At 34.7% G+C, this 18979-nt stretch overlaps 1 protein-coding gene across 2 annotated transcripts in view; it reads left to right on the top strand.

Annotated features, from left to right (window-relative positions):
- Window positions 1-18979, top strand: part of LOC120517403 (glutamate receptor ionotropic, kainate 3) — a 511659-nt gene that overhangs the window by 466216 nt on the left and 26464 nt on the right. Inside the window, exons 14-16 of one of the 2 annotated variants that reach the window (XM_039739710.1) lie at window positions 4363-4588; window positions 5644-5894; window positions 10760-13767. In XM_039739710.1, the coding sequence (XP_039595644.1) occupies window positions 4363-4588; window positions 5644-5894; window positions 10760-10954 (672 nt within the window). In that variant the 3' untranslated portion in view covers window positions 10955-13767. Of the gene's footprint in view, window positions 1-4362; window positions 4589-5643; window positions 5895-10759; window positions 13768-18979 lie in introns of those variants that run through there. The other variant, XM_039739711.1, reaches the window with a different exon arrangement.

Raw genomic sequence — 18979 nt, 5'->3', positions numbered from 1 at the left:
GTTCTTGAAATAAAAACCAGCAGACACTATAGCTGTCCAGAATTGAGAGTCAGTCTTTGTACTGAATAATATTCATACTGTAAAAACTATAGGATGGATGGATAGTGTCTACTTCCCCAAATTCTGAAAGTAAATTCTACAACATAAACACGAAAGAGTAAATAGTACAATATACACTTTTCAAACAGGTCACTAGGACATGTTGAAGACCTGGAGAGGCACACACCGAGCAAGAACGTGTAGATTATTAGAATGATATATAAAATGTAGATATGAAAAAACAGATGACCCATTCAGTCTTTAAAATATTATTTTCAACATATTCTATACAAATCAGCATGAAACTCTAATCGTGTAAGTGCATTACAGAATGGAAAGATTAATTATTTACCAAGAAGCACAGTTATACATGCATATGTTTTCATCTTGAAATGGCTAACAAAATAGATTTTAAGGAAGCGTTAAAATAATTGAATAATGAATGAAAGATATTTTGAAACAGAGATAATATAACTGTGCGCAGACCAAATAACTTCAAATAAATATAAAAACAGCTGCTTTCCAGAAAATTGATATCTTTTTCCCAGGGTATAATATAACGTTATTGTGTTCAGTGACCCAGTAAACTGGTGCAAAGACAGTATGGAATGATGTTTATACTTCAAGACCTTGAAAGGCAGACTGAAAATTATTGCTGTCATATACGCAACACCCTGCTTTGGAGGTTTCTTTCCATTTTTTTATTATGTTATCTGACCTTGAAAAGAGGATGATGAATAAATGATGAAAGAGATTAATGAATATAGTCAGAAACTTCTCAAAGTCACTAAAAATTTATTTACACTTATAAATACAACATTTACACAATGTGGTTAAGCCATTGGAGCATATACACAATGAACAAAATTCAAAATTAAAGAAAAAATGTAATACATTGGAATGTTCTTCTAAATATAATCAACATTTAGTAGGGGCAGTAGCTTTTGTTATCTATCTATCTATCTATCTATCTATCTATCTATCTATCTATCTATCTATCTATCTATCTGAGTTCATTTCATTATCAGTTTCTTCTTATGAAGAACAAATTAAACTAAATGATAAAAGGTACAGCAGTGTATACATAATATGGTTAGCTAAATGAAAAGATAAAAAGGTTTAGTTAAACAGAAAGTAACTTGTCCTTCACAATTTGCTGCTTTTGGAATGGGGTACTATAAAAGAAATGGAGGAACTATCACTTACATTCTTATTGACATTGTATGCTGTATGTATGTATTGGTTGTTTAAACACCTTTTCCACAAGTAGTAACATTCTCAGAACATTCCCAGCCGCATTGGCTACCCCTCCGTTGCAGTGCCTTCATTAACGCACACCAACACTCACGAAGGTCTAACTGAAATCTCCACTTAACACACACGCAATTTCTTGGCAAAAAACCCACACGGGCACACATGGAATGTGTAGATGCTAAATGATGGCTGGGTATGGAATTCAGACCAAGAATGATGGATCTGTGAGGCAGTAATTCTAACCACTAAGGTATGCTTCATCAGTTATTAAACACATGGGTGTCTGCCCCTTGGTTGGGGCAACGTGGGGGTGGAATGAAAAACCAAGTTCTATATATCTTTTTCAGTATTGCTATTTTTGCATTAATGAATTTTAACTGTTGTACTAGGGTGTTGCACCATGTTAGCCATTATGGATACAGTGAGAAGTTAAGCAAAATTACACCTTTTATTGGCTAACTAAAAGGTTACAATATGCAGGCTTTCGAGGCAACTCAGGCCCCGTGTTATAAGTGTGTGCAGTTCAGGATAAGATTTTCCTTTTTGCATTTCGTTAAGAAGAGTTTCTTCCACTGGGTTTTCAACTCCATATAGTAGCAGTACATTTCGGTGTATTGTATGACTGTAGTTACTAGCGTGTTATACCATGTTAGCCATTATGACATAGTGAGAATTACTGTGGGAAAACTACTAATTATATTGTGGTTTCAATTTTTACATTTCATTGACTAGTTTATTGTACACCAATGTTTCACTGATTGTAAACTCTATAGCCAAAATGTCAGTGTTCAATTTACATCCAAACTTCACCATATTCTGAATGTGCATCAAAAAAAATGTAAAATGGGTACACACCAACAAAACTTCTAAATTGCCTTCCAGTGCAAAAAAAAATGAGCATGCCACATAGGACTGCATTTAATGCTTTCGCTGTTTAAAAGTATTGTGGCGATCATTTTTTGCTATTATTTTTTCCCCATTATTAAATTAAAATGTTTACAAAGTAACACCCGTCTACCATTCCCCCTCTCAACACCCAAATGCAGTTCAACTCTTCAGTTGGTAAGTAATCATTCTGTTAAAATTGTTATATTGCTAATCTTATATCCATTCATTATGTGTTTCCTTTACTTATTTTTACCACAGTACATGCCCATTTCAAAGTAGAAGGAAACGTAATTAGCATCTGAAACTCAGTACACACCATTGAGTTTAATGTCTTAAACAAGTAAGTAAAGGATGTTTTAGATCATTGATAATATGCAGAAACCCTTGTTGGTGTTTAAGAAAGTTGTAGTGATAGTTGAGAAAACTGTTTAATGGACTTTGAAAAGTTTCGAAAAGAGATAATCTGCCTAAACCAGGGGTCCTCAATCCCAGTCCTGCAGAGCCGCAGTGGCTGCAGTTTTTTGTTCTGACCTGGCTGCTTAATTAGAAAGCAATTCTTGCCAATAAAGCACTAACAAGCTATGAAATTAAATTAACTCTGCTATGTCAGGTCATTCTCATATTCTACATTTTCTTTCCCTTTCTATCATGCAAATGATTTGAAGGCTAAAATGGACGAGTAATTCTCAGTCCTTCACTTTTTTCTCTTCATTTTTCTTCCAAGTATTTAATTAAACCCAATAGTGCAGATAAATACACACAGGTGTAAATGTAAATAAGCTAAATGGAGAAATGCTGCTCTCTCTTGTCATTTGCATGTTATTGATAATAAGGAGCAATTAAAATAGCTGTTTAAGACAAAATTAAGCAATAAGGGCTCAAAATCACTAAAGTGAAGCAGAAGTGTTACTTTAGCAATAAGTGTTTTTTATTAAGCAACTGGGTTGGAGCAAAAACCTGCAGCCACTGCGGCTCTCCAGGACCGTGATTGAGGACCCCTGGCCTAGACTGCTGCAAAAGTTAACCAGGCAATGTTTCAAAATGTATATATTAATGGGCTTAAAATGGCAGCAACTTCCTGGTTCTATATATGTACATTAATGCGATCATAAAACAACTACAGTCTTCAGTCATTGTGAACCACTTTTTAACATGTAAATTACAGACTGCAGGGGCAGACAAATGGGTACTCTGGACACTTGCAAAAGATATTTTGGATTTTTGGTCCATGAAATATTTTCCTAATCAAGAACAATTTGATTAAAGCAAAATACCCTGTTCTTCATGTATGATCTTAACTTGATGTCGATTTTAAAGACAGCTACTTATAGCGCACTTGACTGCTATAACCACTGTCTAACACACACACACACACACACAATTAGTGACCAATATAATGAAATTGTGAAGCACGTCTATCTATAAAGCAAGCAACACAAAAAACAGCATTAGCTATGAAGTAACAGAAGCATTGAGGGCACACATGGCAAAAGTTAATTATATCCTTTCGTCATTTACCGCAAAATAAACAAGGTAAAGTGAACCTCATTATCACGTAATCTTGGAGTTTATTAGTTTACTTGTATTATCACAAACTAACATGCTTACTGTAATAAAATGCATTTAAAATGAAAAAAACTATATGTTACTCGTGGTTTATTTTCTAATATTGTTGTTTAATATTAACCAACTATGCTGTTTATCTCTCTTTCTTATTTGTTTTTATTGGTCTCTTTTATTGAATATTTCTTAATTTTTTGGTTCACAAAAAAACATCCTGTGGACACCCATGATTAGAAATACAAACTAAAAAATAATAGAAAAGTAAAGAAAATATTAAAAATAAAGATAAAAAGTAGTTACACCCACATAAATGAATATGAAGTTGTGTCAAAGATATAATGTATACTCAGTCAGTTATCTGTTATTAAGGTACCAGATGCTACATGCTTAGTGATCATTATAGATTCACATTACGTATGCTTGGTTTGGGGATCAGAAAACCTTATTTTATTGCAGAATAAATTGAACAGTGTTCACTTTTTACAGACAGAAAATGTTACCAAGCAGACAGTTTTTTTTTCTCAGTTTTTTGTTCTGTCTCTGTAGCTGTCATGATGCTCCCCACTCAGTAATGGGACAAATGCTATACTCGTCTCACAGTGTTTCTATTTGTTACAGAAATCAAAAATCTCCACTTTTGAGAAGATGTGGGCATTTATGAGCAGTAAACAAAACACTGCTCTCGTCAAAAATAATGATGAAGGAATCCAGCGTGTTCTCAGGGCTGATTATGCCTTTTTAATGGAATCTACAACTATTGAATATGTCACTCAAAGAAACTGCAACCTGACCCAGATAGGAGGCTTGATAGACTCTAAAGGGTACGGGATTGGAACCCCCATGGGTAAGAGCATTAATTTTTATATTAATCTGAACACATTATAATTTGGCACTTTTTATGTGACCCAGATGATTAAATGTTATGCACAGTTCATTAAATGTTTAGAAGTCTTCAACTTTTCAGAGCACATGCATTATATGTTCTTAGAATTACAGTAATTTGCTTCTTTGGATTAGCTTTCAGTATTTAAGGAAGAACATTATGAATGTGTTCACATACCAGGTTTCCCTGTGTGGAGTTTGCACGTTCTCCTGTGTCTGCATAGGTGTCCTCAATGTGGTCAAGTTTACCTAAATGTCCAAAAATATGAAGGTTAGATGGATTGATGTTGATATATTGGCCCTAATGGGTGGGTTTGTGTTTGTATGTTCTCCAGGTCCAGGTGTTCTTCCTGCCTTGCTCCAAATGATTGCTGGGATAGGCTCCAGCTGCTTGACGACCCTGAAATGGATAAGCGAGTTAGGAAAATTGATGGGTGTTAATGTATCATAATGTTTGTACCATAGGCGTATAGCAGGTTTTTTTTTTTCAGTAACATTGTAATGATGACCAATGTGTTATTATTATTATTTTATTAATATTAATATTATTATTACTTACTGCTGCTGTTACAGTATTATCATTATTATTATAAGCAATGGTGTCTATTAGCAGCAATACCTTTCTGTTCAACTTCCAAAGCACTGAGCAACACTTTTGAGTCTTTTCAATACACATCAGTCTGAAAATGCAGACAACTCTTATTTCAGATTATAGCAGCACTCAGAGCTGTTGTAGTTTATCTGAATTGAATGCACAGGGTCATGAGCTGTGTAAAAAAACCACAAAAGTGACTGTGCCTGCCAAGATAAAATTCTCTTTTCAGTAAAGCAATGATAAAAATAAAACTGCCAGTGAACTTTTTTTAACCTTGGAGACAATGCATATTGTTGCATACAGCATGATAGACTCTAAGGGTATAATACATAGGAAAAGATCTGCATATTGTTTGTTGTGTTCTGAGTATTGCAAGGGAATGTTATGAGGAACCTCTCTCACTTGAAATTATTTTACCTTAGGTTCTCCCTATAGGGATAAGATCACTATTGCAATTCTTCAACTTCAAGAGGAGGGCAAGCTGCACATGTTAAAAGAAAAGTGGTGGCGAGGAAGTGGATGTCCTGACGATGAAAACAAGGAAACGAGCGCACTTGGAATACAGAATATTGGAGGCATCTTTGTTGTGCTAGCAGCAGGACTTGTGCTTTCCGTATTTGTAGCAATAGGGGAGTTTGTGTACAAGCTGAGGAAAACAGCAGAACGTGAACAGGTAAATCACGTGACATCAATAGTAATGTGGCATTCTTTAATTAAGAAAAAAAAAAGAGTGGTAAGTGTATTGATTAAAGAAAGCTTACTGATTAACTGAATTTCTTTTCAGGATTATAATGTTACATAACAACACTACCCTCTTCCATGAAAAGTATATGATAATAAAATCATAAATATGATTATTTTTTTAAACTAACTCGACCCTTACACATTCCCCCTTAGCATTACCAACTGGCTATTACATAGTCTACTGCTGATCAGGATAAAGCAGTTAGCAGAGGTGCAAAGGAAGTATAAGTATCTTTAGCTGACATAAAACAAGACAAATAATTTGGGTAATAAAGTGGTCGATTTTCTTCTTTGGGTTTCAGTTGTACCTGGAGCTACAATGCTATTTTTCTGTCAGCAACCTTCGTCCAACCATTTTTTAAGTTACCGCATGACATTATAAAGCAAAGACTGCACATAAACACTTTTCCCTTTATTTTTAATAAAAATGCAAGAATAATCCTCTAAGCTTGTAAAACCTTCATCATTGAAAGTTGGATGGTAAGCAGATTTTTAGATCTTTATTATAAAATGTGTGACACAGTGTAACTTTATGCATACAGTGAGCATTGTGATGTCAAAGGCAAACTTTAATGTTAACTGTCTAAATGTACATTTGTCACCTTCAACTATTTTACTTCACCTTTGATGGAGCTCCAAGAACAGCAAAAACCCAAAGAAATAATATTGACTGATTACCAAAAGCAACACTGAGTTCTAAATGCTACATAATGTAGAAGTAAACTGAAAATACATATTTTTTCCTATCAAGAGAAAATTGCACCTCCCTCTCTCTACTCCATGAGCAAAATGATATTGAAACTATCTCGTATAAATTTATTAGCTCCAGTCCAAATCTGACTTTACAGTCATTTTGAGAAAAAAAAATGAATTGTGTTAGTTAATTGCTACAACCGGCCAATAAATTACTTAATGTAGGAGTAAATTGTTCTTTTCACGTCCTTTCAGAAAGAAATGCAGTTACTAAACATGTCTAAGTACATTTGACAGAGAAGTATATCTCCAGTAAAATAAAACTGTCACTTTGATATAGGTTACTCTTCAGTTGAAAAACTCAAGAAAGGCTAATGATTTATAGAGATCTAAATTAGTTAGGCCTTGCAATGGGGAGCAATACAGAATGGGATTTCTGCCAGTTTTATCATAATAAGTACAGTTGGAAGAGATCATTCCGGCTAAACTGGCACTCAGGGATGCATTTTCATTCAGTCTACTGGATTATTTGTTTATCTTCGACAAATGCATATTGAATCTTTATTCACTATGGGATAACCTCTTGTATACCAGAAATTTCAAAATCTACGGAGGTACTATAGAAACCAACAAGACTCTTCCCTTTGAAAAGAACTATTTTTAGATTATGTCATTTGATATTAAACAATAGGGAATATCACTCTGTGCAATAGATGTTAATCAAAATCAGTAAAACTTTCTTTAAACTGCTTGAAAATATGGAGTTTGTGAATGTTGTTCCTCTTCTCAAAGAAACCATGTGTTTTTCAGAAACTTTGCTGTTAACAAATAACTTTCTGAATTACCTGTACCTAAGCATTATTATTCAAATTTGGTTTGTACTGAGCTGGTGATCACTATAGAAAAATAACAAATACAGTAGTATCAATTAGCCTGGGCGGCATGGTGGCGCAATGGGTAGTGGTTTCCTTTCATAGTCCAAAGACATGCAGGTTTGATGCATTGGCGATTCTAAATTGTCCCTAGTTTGTGCTTGGTGTGTGTGTGTGTGTGTGTGTGTGTGTGTGCCCTGCGGTGGGCTGGTGACCTGTCCGGGGTTTGTTTCCTGCCTTGCGCCCTATGTTGGCTGGGATTGGCTCCAGTAGACCCCCGTGACCCTGTAGTTAGGATATAGCAGGTTGGATGATGGATGGATTAATTAGCCCAATTTATAGTCACAAAGAACCATAGAATAGGTTAAAAGGCAAGGACCAGTCTATCACAAGGTCAATTAACATATAGTCACACAATTTAGAGGCTCATATTAGTTTTGGAAATGTGGGAAGATAAGTCATGAAGGAATGGGAAGGAAATACAAACTCCATTATGAAGCAGCAGCAGTAAACACTTAGTTATATACTACATAAAGATGTTATAAAAAATAAAGGTTGGGTGTCATAAATTGTAGAATGCTGTGGTGACATCCTCTGGCTTCCCACAACTTGTTCTGAATAAATGCATGCATACCAGCCATTCATCATCCTGAGACATATCCATGTTGCTACATGAATGTTCTTCACTTTGTGTGTTTGAGAATTGTATGTATCATATTTTTGAGCTCCTAAATACAAGTGACACACAAACAATCGGGAAGGAAATAGTCCACATAGGAAGCACAGAAACATGCTTCTCACCTTAAACGTAGTGACTTACATCATATTAGACAACAGTCTGGGAGAACAAGTATGCAATAGACTGACGCCATGTCCAGGTAGTGGGTACTATGATAAGATTACGCTCTGTTGATAGTTAAATTTGATTTGTTTCAAACCTATTTTTGTAAAACTTGACTTATTTGTATGGAATGCTATTTGATTTTAGTAAAATCAATAAAATCCAAAAAAGGAAAGGAAAAGAAAATTGTAATATAATATAGCAAGAGAGTTTACTTAAAATGTTCCAAAATGTAAAATATGAGCCTAGGCTAAACTTCTGAACTGTATCTGAAACATCCAAGTGAATATTGCAGGACTTTTGGTTAATTCATTACTGTATGCAATGGTTTATATTGTACTGTTGCTTTGAAATTTATTTTGTACAGGGCATCATACTTGACTTATCAGAAACTGTGTTCTCTTGTTTTACTAAGGAAAAATACAAATAAGAATACTGATATCCTAATGGCACTTGGCAAATGAAGGAACTAAGCAAGCAACTAGTGCAGAAAATCGTGGCTGTGGTTTGAGCTGCTGCCTCTCAGATCCAGCAACCTATGTTCAAATTCTTAAACTCTGCCATTGCCTATTTTGAGTTTTCTTGTGTCTTGACGGGTTTATCTCTGAGTACTGCAGTTTTCTTCCTAAGACAAGCATGTTAGATTAATGCATAACCTTAACAGCCCAATGTGTGTGAACTTGCAACCTTTCCAGTTTTATAACTGACTTAATGCCAGTGCTGTTGGGTTAGGCTCCATTGCCTCTGACCTTTAACTGGATAAACAAGTTTGAGTACTTTATTTTTCTATCTTATACACCGACCAGCCACAACTTTAAAACCACTGAGAGGTGAAGTGAATAACATTGATTATATTGTTACAATGGCATCTGACAAGGGTTGGGATATATTACGCAGGAAGGGATCAGTCAGATCTTGAAAGTGATGTTTTAGAAGCAGGAAAAATGGGTGTGCATAAGGATCTGAGTCACTTTGACAGGGATCAAATTGTAATGGTAAACGACAGGATCAAAGCATCCTGGTAGATGGTAGGTCTTGCGGGATGCACCTGGAATGCAATGGTTAGTACCTGCCAAAAGAGGTCCAAGGAAGGACTACTGGTGAACTAGCGACGTGATCAAGTGTGTCCAAGGCTCATTCATGTATGTGGACAGTGAAGTCTAGCCCTTCTGGTCCAATTCTACAGAAGAGCTACTGGGGCACAAATTGCTGAAAATTTTAATGATGGCCATGAGAGAAAATTGTCAGAGTGCACAGTAAATCACTGCTTTTTGCGTAGTTGCTGACCAGTCAGAGTTCCCATGCTGATCCCTGTCCACAACTGAAAGCATCTACAATGGCCATGTGAGCATCAGAACTGGACCATGCAGCAATAGAAGGAGATGGCCTGGTCTGATGAATCACATTTTCTTTTGCATTATAAGGATAGCCAGTGTGCATGTGCATCGTATACCTGAGGAAGCAATGGCAGCAGAATGCACTATGCGAAGAAGGCAAGTCAAAGGAGGCAATGTGATGCTCTGGGCAATATTCTGCATGAAACCTTTCATGTGTATGTTACTAAACCTAAAGATTGTTGCAGGCTACATGTACTCCTTCATGGTAACAGTATTTCCTAATGGCAGTGGCCTCCTTCAGCAGGAAAATGTGCCTTGCCACACTGCAAACATTGTTCTGAAATGGTTTGAGGAACATAACCATGAGTTCAAATTCTCCCTGGATGCCCTGGAAAAACAAGTTTGATCCACAGAGGCCTCACCTCACATCTTGCAGGACTTAAAGGATCTGCTGCTAACACCTTGGTGCTAGATAAAACAGAATTTCTTCAGAAGTCATGTTGAGTTCTTGGCCTTGAGAGTTCAGAGCTGTTGTGGTAATATGAAGGGGACCTGGATAATATTAGGCACATGGTTTTAATGTTGTGAATGGTCAGTGTACATTTCTGGAGAATTCTGCTGAATTGAAAAGTACTTTAAAACACCCTTAACTAAATCTGTTATAGTATTCTTTTGACTGGTGTAAACATACCTTTAATTTAACCACCTAATGTACCGTCAGTTAGAAGAAGAATTCATAAACAGGATGTGTGGCAGTGACTTCTGTATTGTGGATCAGATGATAGACCCACAAACTCTAATTACTAACAGCTTTTTAAATTCAATGAAATATACACTTGAGTCCAAAGTTCAAGTTAAAATATAATTTCAGGAAATAACACTGCATACCTGCAATATTGCCCATTTTGCAATGCAGTTAATTAAAAGAAAAAAGCATATGCTGGGGAATCAGATTTGTTAAAGTGCCTTGTGCATGTTAATTAGCATGTTTAAAACCTTAACTTAAAGTGAAATATTTTTTAATTATGCCTTTACTTTTCATCTCTTACAGAGATCTTTCTGCAGTGCTATGGCAGATGAAATAAGATTATCATTTACTTGTGAGCGGAGAGTAAAACACAAACCTCAGCCCCCAGTTATGGTAAAGACTGATGCAGTAATCAACATGCACACTTTCAATGACCGAAGACTTCCAGGAAAAGACAACATGACATGTAACACTGGGTTAACACCGGTGTTCCCTTGAAGTAAACAAAAAAAAAAGGCTTTTTAATACTATAAACGGAGAGAAAAATACCTTTGGGGGTTTTGAACGACAAAAATTAATAACAGCAAAATAATCTCCAGTTAATCACAGTGATTTTCTATGTTGTGGAAGAGAAACTTGTGGAGGAAATTGTGCTTCTGACAGGAGGATCAGATAATGTATCGGTGCTCAGACCACCTGTGTTTGACTACTCTACAAATAATGAACAACATAAAGTAGAACACAAATGACTGGGGGAAATGTGAGAGAAAAAAGACAGCAGGCTGCAATGTGTTAAATAGGAGTTTCTACAAATTGCCAAGGCTGTGCACATTTCATTGAAGCTCATACTGACCTTTTACCTCAACGTTGTGCAGACCTCCTGATCATGATGTCTGATTCATCTCGTCTTAAACCAGAGGGAAAGAACAGAATGGAAGTCACTCCCTGATTAAACTATACTTGGATAGACAAGGAATCAAAATGAATTGCTTGAACCATGAACTCTGTATTATTTTCTACAAATGCAGCATTCATAAATCGTAACAGATTCTGAAGTAATGATAAAAAAGCCAATAGCCAACATCTCCAGGTCCTGGTAGTACAGCAAGTTAGCCGCACCCCTGCCAGAGCCTATCCTATGCTCAATCCTGTTTGCTCTGTCTGACAAGTGAAAGCACAAATCAGACACTATCATACTGAGAATGAAAATCAGTTACTGGTAATGTGTGTGAAAATGTGGAAGACATATTTTTCCATTCAAGCAAGAGGTAGTAACTCCTAATTAAAGTCACATATTCATACATAATGTCTGTTATGTACTTTTATTTTTTACAAAAGCATAAAAAGACATATTTAAAAGTGAGACTGTAAATTGTGCTCTGTCAAAACATTTGCTTTTTTATACACATTTAGACATCAACTAATTTCAGTACAAGATAATTAAATAATTACCAAAGATCTCTCTACAAGACATATACTTCTTTTGTTCTTTATATGCCAATGTTTTGAAATTGATGCACACTTTGTAAGCTCTGGTCATAGTCAGCACTGGTTGTCACAATTAGAAGCACCCTGGCAGTTTGCATTGCATTGTTATGATGGTTGCACCATTCATTTACAATATAACTTTGCTTTTCATTCATAATCACCCATTTATAAAAGCAGAAGCCAAACATGTTTTTAGAGGAGAAAATGCTAGAAAGTTGTTACGCTAGATATATTTTAACAATATGTCTAAAGTTATTTTATTCAAATACAAAATGAGTATTTGTGCTGATTCTTTTAGATACAAGTTAGAAACTGATGTCAAATTGGAGTGGATACTGATTATGCATAAGTGCTGTGCCTAAATCAATCAGAGCCTCTAGGCTCTGTCGACCTGAATTTCATGAACAAGAATAAAATGGGAAAACATGCCCCAACTGAAGGTTATATTTTTTTTCCCTATTACACAAAGACAATAATATAAATATATTTTGACAGGAGCTACTTATATATTTGTGTCTGTGATTTTTAAGCACTGTTTGGAAATTCATATATACTGTATGTTGAACAGTACAACATAGGAATACAAATATTTACTAAGAAAGAACTATACTTTCATGCAAAACATAAAATTTGTATCCATCTATTTCCTGGCTCTGCTTTTTCTATGGGGAGCTACGAAAAACCATGCACATACCCGTACTCATTGACACAGTTTCCTGTGGAAAATCCATGCAAACATGTAGACAATTGACAGACAACGCACAGACAGTGACAACGCTTGTAACTGAGCCCTAGTGCCCAAACCAACAACTGGCACATACCCATACTCATTGACACAGTTTCCTGTGGAAAATCCATGCAAACATGGTGACAATTGACAGATGCCGCACAAACAGTGAGAACACTTGTAACTGAGCCCTAGTGCCCAAACCAACAACAACAACAAAAACAAGTTTGCACCAACATGCTGCACTACACCAGGTTTTGTGTTCCAGCATTGCAATTATATATATGCATACATTAATGATTAGTAACCAATAAAGGTTACATTTCATAATAATAATAAGTTTACTAAAACTGGCCACAATTCATAACGTGGACAACAAAACTATTTCAAAAATTATAGTGGAGAAGAAAAAAAAAAACCCATAAAAACTAGAAAAAAAATACTGCAGTTAATGTTGCCTAAAAGTAGTGCCAAAAATTACACCTGTACTCAGAAAATTAATCTATCCTTGAAACTTTAATTTCCTATTAGATGCACTTCCTAAAAAGCGTGCATGTTACATTTTGCCTATAAATTTACTTGAATTTGTGCTTTATTGATATATTCATCAAGGCAGTTAAATCCATACATGCATAAATCTTCCAAACCTGCTTATCTAGAGCAATTGTTATGAGGAAGCTGGAGTCGAACCCAGCAAGCATCAGGTGTAAGGCAGGAACAAACCCAGGATCAGGACACCAGAGCAGTTATATATACTTTTCAACTAAACATACTTTTCAACCTTGAACATACACCACTCCAGATAAAACTTGTAAGATTTAATACTGTTCTGTAAGTGTAATCTTTTAGTTGCAAATATGTACAGATATATACCCTTTAATACCATGAATTCAAAATTAATATAAGATATAAAGGTGGAATCCCTTTGTAACGAAATTCATGGGATCATAAAAATATTTCATTGTAATGGAAATTTCTTTATAATGAAATAGCTGTGTAAGCCCATGCTGTAAAACGCCCAGGGTCCTGGAAACTATTAAAATCGTCAGAAAAAACCTGAAATGTAGAGATGTCAGGTAATTGAAAAGGACTACTCTAAGCATCTCTCTCCTAGGAGGATTCATTTTGCTAACGTGTTCACATCGCTTGTGCATTAGCGGTGGAAGGAAAAGTAAAAGGGATACCGTTTTGCCGGCTAAGCAACTTTGTCTTTCTTCTGAGGTTTCATTTTGCTGACATGCTGTTATTAGCGGCTAAGTGAGTTTTCTGTTTCCACGGAGGTGGAGCCCATACCCCGACTCTACCTCTCATTTCCGGGCCGGACAGACACACACAATTCGACGTGTAGACGTTTATATATAAGATATGTGGAAAATACATATACTATTGTGACCAGGGTTATGGGTGATTCGCAGTCTCGAACTGCAACAGAGCAAGGACAGCTCCGCATCTGCTCTGCTGCGTCTGGTAAAGAGTAAACCAAGGGCGAAGTAATTGGTTGTTTTCTGCAGGATCAGCCTTACCACATAACATGCTTGTTGCATGATGTTTAAAGCATTTAATACCAGGCTTTGACCTACTCTTCCTTGTACTCTTCGCCTGCGACAGCAATGATTCCCAGCCACTGGTGTTCTTCTAATCTGAAGATGGGAGCTAAAGCAGGATGATAGTCCCTGTCGTGACTGCTATCTTATGTGCTTAAGTGTTGAAGTAACAGATCCAATTTTAAATGAAGTCTTAAGACTGTACCTGCCTACTCTATACAGTAATAAAGAAACTGTATGTCACATTTCTCACTAGTTTTGTTCATTGCAAAGAAACAGTGCAGTATCTATGTGCACATGACACAGCTATTCATGCGGACGCTTGTTGGAGCACTGAGTCAGAATTCTGCTATACCTGTATGATATTGTACCTACACTCTCGCCGATCCTGGAAATTTTGCAAAAGACTGTCTCTTTCTTTTGGTCTAACAAGAAAGAGACAACCTGTTGCAGGGGTTCCAAGACTCTGCAAAAGTGTAGATGTGGCATTAACTATTTTTCACATTGCATTATTATCTTAAGTGCCCATTTTTGGTTGAAAAAACATTCTTTATGCTGCAATTTACATTTTGTTAAAACAAATCCGTTAAGCATGATGTTGTATGAACATTTTTTCAGGGCAACAAAAAGTATTCATTATTCTGAAAATTTCATTACTTTGGTATTCACTATAACAGGATTTGACCTATATCATCAGTTGTTCAATTCTTTCTTTTGTAATTTGTAAGTTATATAAATTAAATAATTCTAATTAGCATGCACAAAAATATTAAAGTCATTATGTTATTTTCATGGTGGAGTGTACATGTTCTCCCCATGTCTGCGTGAGTTTCCTCTATGCTCTGGTTTCTTCCTCCACTCCAAAAACATGCAGGTTAGGTAGACTGCCGATGTTAAACTGACCAAAATGTATGACTGGCGTGTGTGTTTGTGCTCACCCTGGAATGGACTGGCGCCCCATTTAGGGTTTGTTCCTGCCTTGCACCCTATGCTAGCTAGGTTAGGCTTCAACACCCCACATGATCCTGTTCAGGGCTAAGCAGGTTAGAAAATGATTAACTGTTATTTTCATGAATAAAACTGGTGTTTGTCTTTGCTGTGATCAATATTTCTCCAAAAACAACATTCAGTTAATAAAATGTAGGGATGAAAGGGTATCTTCAAATATGACAAAGGATTGTTGTCAAAATAGGTTAGAACAGTCATGATATACTGTACATGCTGTTTTTATAATTGAAACATTTTTAATAAACATTCCTGAAACTTTACTGCCTTTTAATTCAGCTATTGGAGAAAAAAATGGAGTAGAGTAAAAGCTTTATTTACAGCTTACAATGTCACAACATTGTTAGAGAGGAAGTTAAAATATTAATTTTATTTAAAGTGAGCTAACAATTGTAAACCATTTATCAAAATGAACCACAATGACATCATGTTGTATAACATATTTGGTGAATATAACTGAAGTTTTTCAAAATCAGATAATATGATTTTTTTTCAAATTTCAGGCGAATTTACTATCCTAGTCAATAGAACACAATTCTAATTCTATTAAATCAAAACTGGCTTTCTGTATTCTTAGTGGCATAAAGGAATCCAAACGTAATAGTTCCCTAAATATGGCACTGGAGGCTGGTGACGTTTTACGTGTTGATTAGCACATGTAAGTAAACATTGTCATTGTAGGCCTGTGTAAAAAATAAACTTACAGTTCTGATTTAAATTACAGTTCCATTTTTACCACAGTTTAAATTTCTTAAATCATAACCCACCACTAAACAATGTGCAAATGATGGAAACTTGAATATAAACACTAAAATGAGACCTTTGGTCTCATTAGATATCTGATTTTGAGAATCTGTATTTTTTTCTGATTATTATTATCAGTTGTTAATGTCTAAAATGAAAAGTATTTATCCAGTCTTTGCAGAGAAACACAATTGTGCATAGTTTTCCAAGAAAGAACATTTTTTTGAAAGAGAAATACTGCTTTCTTTTCCTTTACCACTGTTGTCAACTGCAAACAAATTGAACCTTGTACACTGTATACTTCATGTGACACGTTTTAATAAGGTAATTTAATGGTTCAAAAACAATTTAAATGAGAATAACATATGTCATGCTTTTTAAATGTTTACATTATTCACAAGTGTAATTCTCTCCTTATAATACACTAATTACAAGAACAACAAAGTCACAGTTTTAACAAATTTAAAATGAAAAATAAAGTAAATAAATGCGATAGGACCATTTACATAACTTCATATAATTTGTTCAAATAACCACCAAACTAGCAACTACAGAATGGTAAACAACAAATTCACTTGAAATTACTCTTGTATGCCTCTTTTTGTGGAGATCATACAATGTTGATATGAATTTGAAGAAGACTATAAAACGTTATATAATAGTTTAAGGTAACTTCAGCTTTAAACATATCTGTCATAACTGCAAGAAGTTAATATGTGTGGTAACACTTCATATTATATATTATGTACTGTAAAAATGGGCCTATTACACATTTACTCTTATGTAACAAGACCATCACAAAGGTTTCTTTTGGTGTTCATAATACTTATAAAGCATCAATAATACAAGTTATTAATCTGTGCAATGTGGCCTACAAAAATATTTTCACTTTGGAACAGCATGAAGTGGCTTAAGTGAGACACATGTCTCTTGATAGTGCATACTTCATTATAAGATCCATGAATCTTTCATATTTGTAAGTGATTTTAAAGGAATATCAAATGCCACACTACACTGTGATGAAAAAGCTATTCACTTGATGCCTTATAACCATAATTAAGAGTAAAAGAAATCTTTGTTAACGTCTGGTTACATAAGAGGGAAATATTGCAGTTGCATTTTTGCAGTACCTAAACTAAAGCTTTACCATGCGAATTTAACTTTATTTAAAATTGTCTTTTTACCTTAGCATATACCATACTATACCATATGTATAATACTTTAACTTTATTTGTCTGAATTTCTAGTTGTTTATGGCATATATCACTTGATTATGTTTACACTGCATTCTGCTAAAGAGCTAAAATAATTTAATTGGCATTAATAAATGTATTTGTTCTTTGATTAGCAATTTCAGTTCTGGAGTATAATTAGTTTGAAATTATTAAACAATGCCACCATCATCTTGTGCTCTTTTTTAAACCCAATATTTATCCCTATTTCTATTTCCGGAATTACCTAAAAAATGTAATGTTAAACTTATGCAAATAAAAAAGATGCGTAACAGTTACATTTATCATAGGGCTGCATTGATAATATTTGCTAAATATGTAATTGTATATTTTATCCGTCTTTGACAGACTGGTGCCCTCTCTGCCTTGAATGTAGTGGTTCAAAAAATGAATGAATCACATAAACTACAACAAAATGACCCAAACAACGTAATTCATTCTATAGTCTTCATTTTATGTGACTGCATGTTAAATGTAAATGGTGTGTTAGGGTCATTTTGTAAAAAATGTACACACACACAGTCATATATATATATATATATATATATATATATATATATATATATATATATATAGTATTGTCACAAGGAGCCAAAGCCAAACATGAATACATCGGTTGAACGGGGAGACAAGAGCTTGCACACAGGCTCTTATTGTTAGGTCCCATTAAAAAAAAAAATACAGATTAGGAAACTTTAAAATTTGGAGAGACTCAAAGAGATCAAACATTCAATGACTTGACTGGCATTAGCAAGGACTTAAATTTGTCAAGAGGTGTTTCTGAATTTGTATAAGGCCTTTGAACCTAAAACCTTTTTAATGACTATCAGTAGGTGGCAATATTGGATACAAGCATATTTCCTTCCAAAATTCTGTAAAACATCATTTTCACTACTTGATAAACAATGTGGATATGATCTCCACAAAAACAGACATACACAATCTTCATTATACTTTTTATGCTAAACAGTTACATAACATACTGAATTCAATCTCTAATTAGTTGATTATATGAAAAATTATAATGCAACAATGATATTTGCCTACACTGTATATTTGCATTTTGGGTAACTTAAAAACTACCTGCAACGTATCAGTTTAAATCAAGAGTACAGAGCTGTAAAAACACACCATTTTTTAATATAATTGCCTCGGCATTTTGCAACACAGTCCAGCATTACAAAACAAACTGTGTATTTTCAGAGTAAAAATAGTTTTGGCAGGTTAGCCAAATACTAGTTATCTGTCACGTTGATTTCTTTCAGCATCTTTGAGTTTAATGAAGTCTGTACTCCTTATATGCTTTCATATCACACTAACATTGTAGTACCACACGTATGCAATGAACATAAATGAACAAGCCAATTTTGTTTTACATATAAAGTAACTGTTTCTTGTTTACTATCAGTGAAAAGTTCTTTTGTTTTAAATTCAACAAATATATTACATTATATTAATATGCACATGCATACCAGGGTGTTTGGCTATCATTCTTTAATGTAAATTATTTATGTATTTTAATTATAGTCACAATGTACTCCAGTACGATCCTTTCATTCCCGTTGCAGCACAGGTTTTTATATACATTAGTACATTGCGTTAACAGTGTTTGCTTTTGTATATGATACTGTGTTGATGGAGCATGAAAGCCATAAAGGAAATCTGAACAGGTCTCTCATTGCCAAATGCTATCTGTTGAATAAAACATTCTATAACCTATTCAGTATGTATAAATCACACTTGTAAAATTGTACTGATAATGAGCTATTAAGAGTTTAATTTT

Source organism: Polypterus senegalus, chromosome 17 (genome assembly GCF_016835505.1).
Source record: "Polypterus senegalus isolate Bchr_013 chromosome 17, ASM1683550v1, whole genome shotgun sequence".
Classification (NCBI taxonomy): Eukaryota; Metazoa; Chordata; class Cladistia; order Polypteriformes; family Polypteridae; genus Polypterus; species Polypterus senegalus.
The sequence above is the reverse complement of the archived record's forward strand: the minus strand, read 5'-3'. Positions and strand labels throughout refer to the sequence as shown.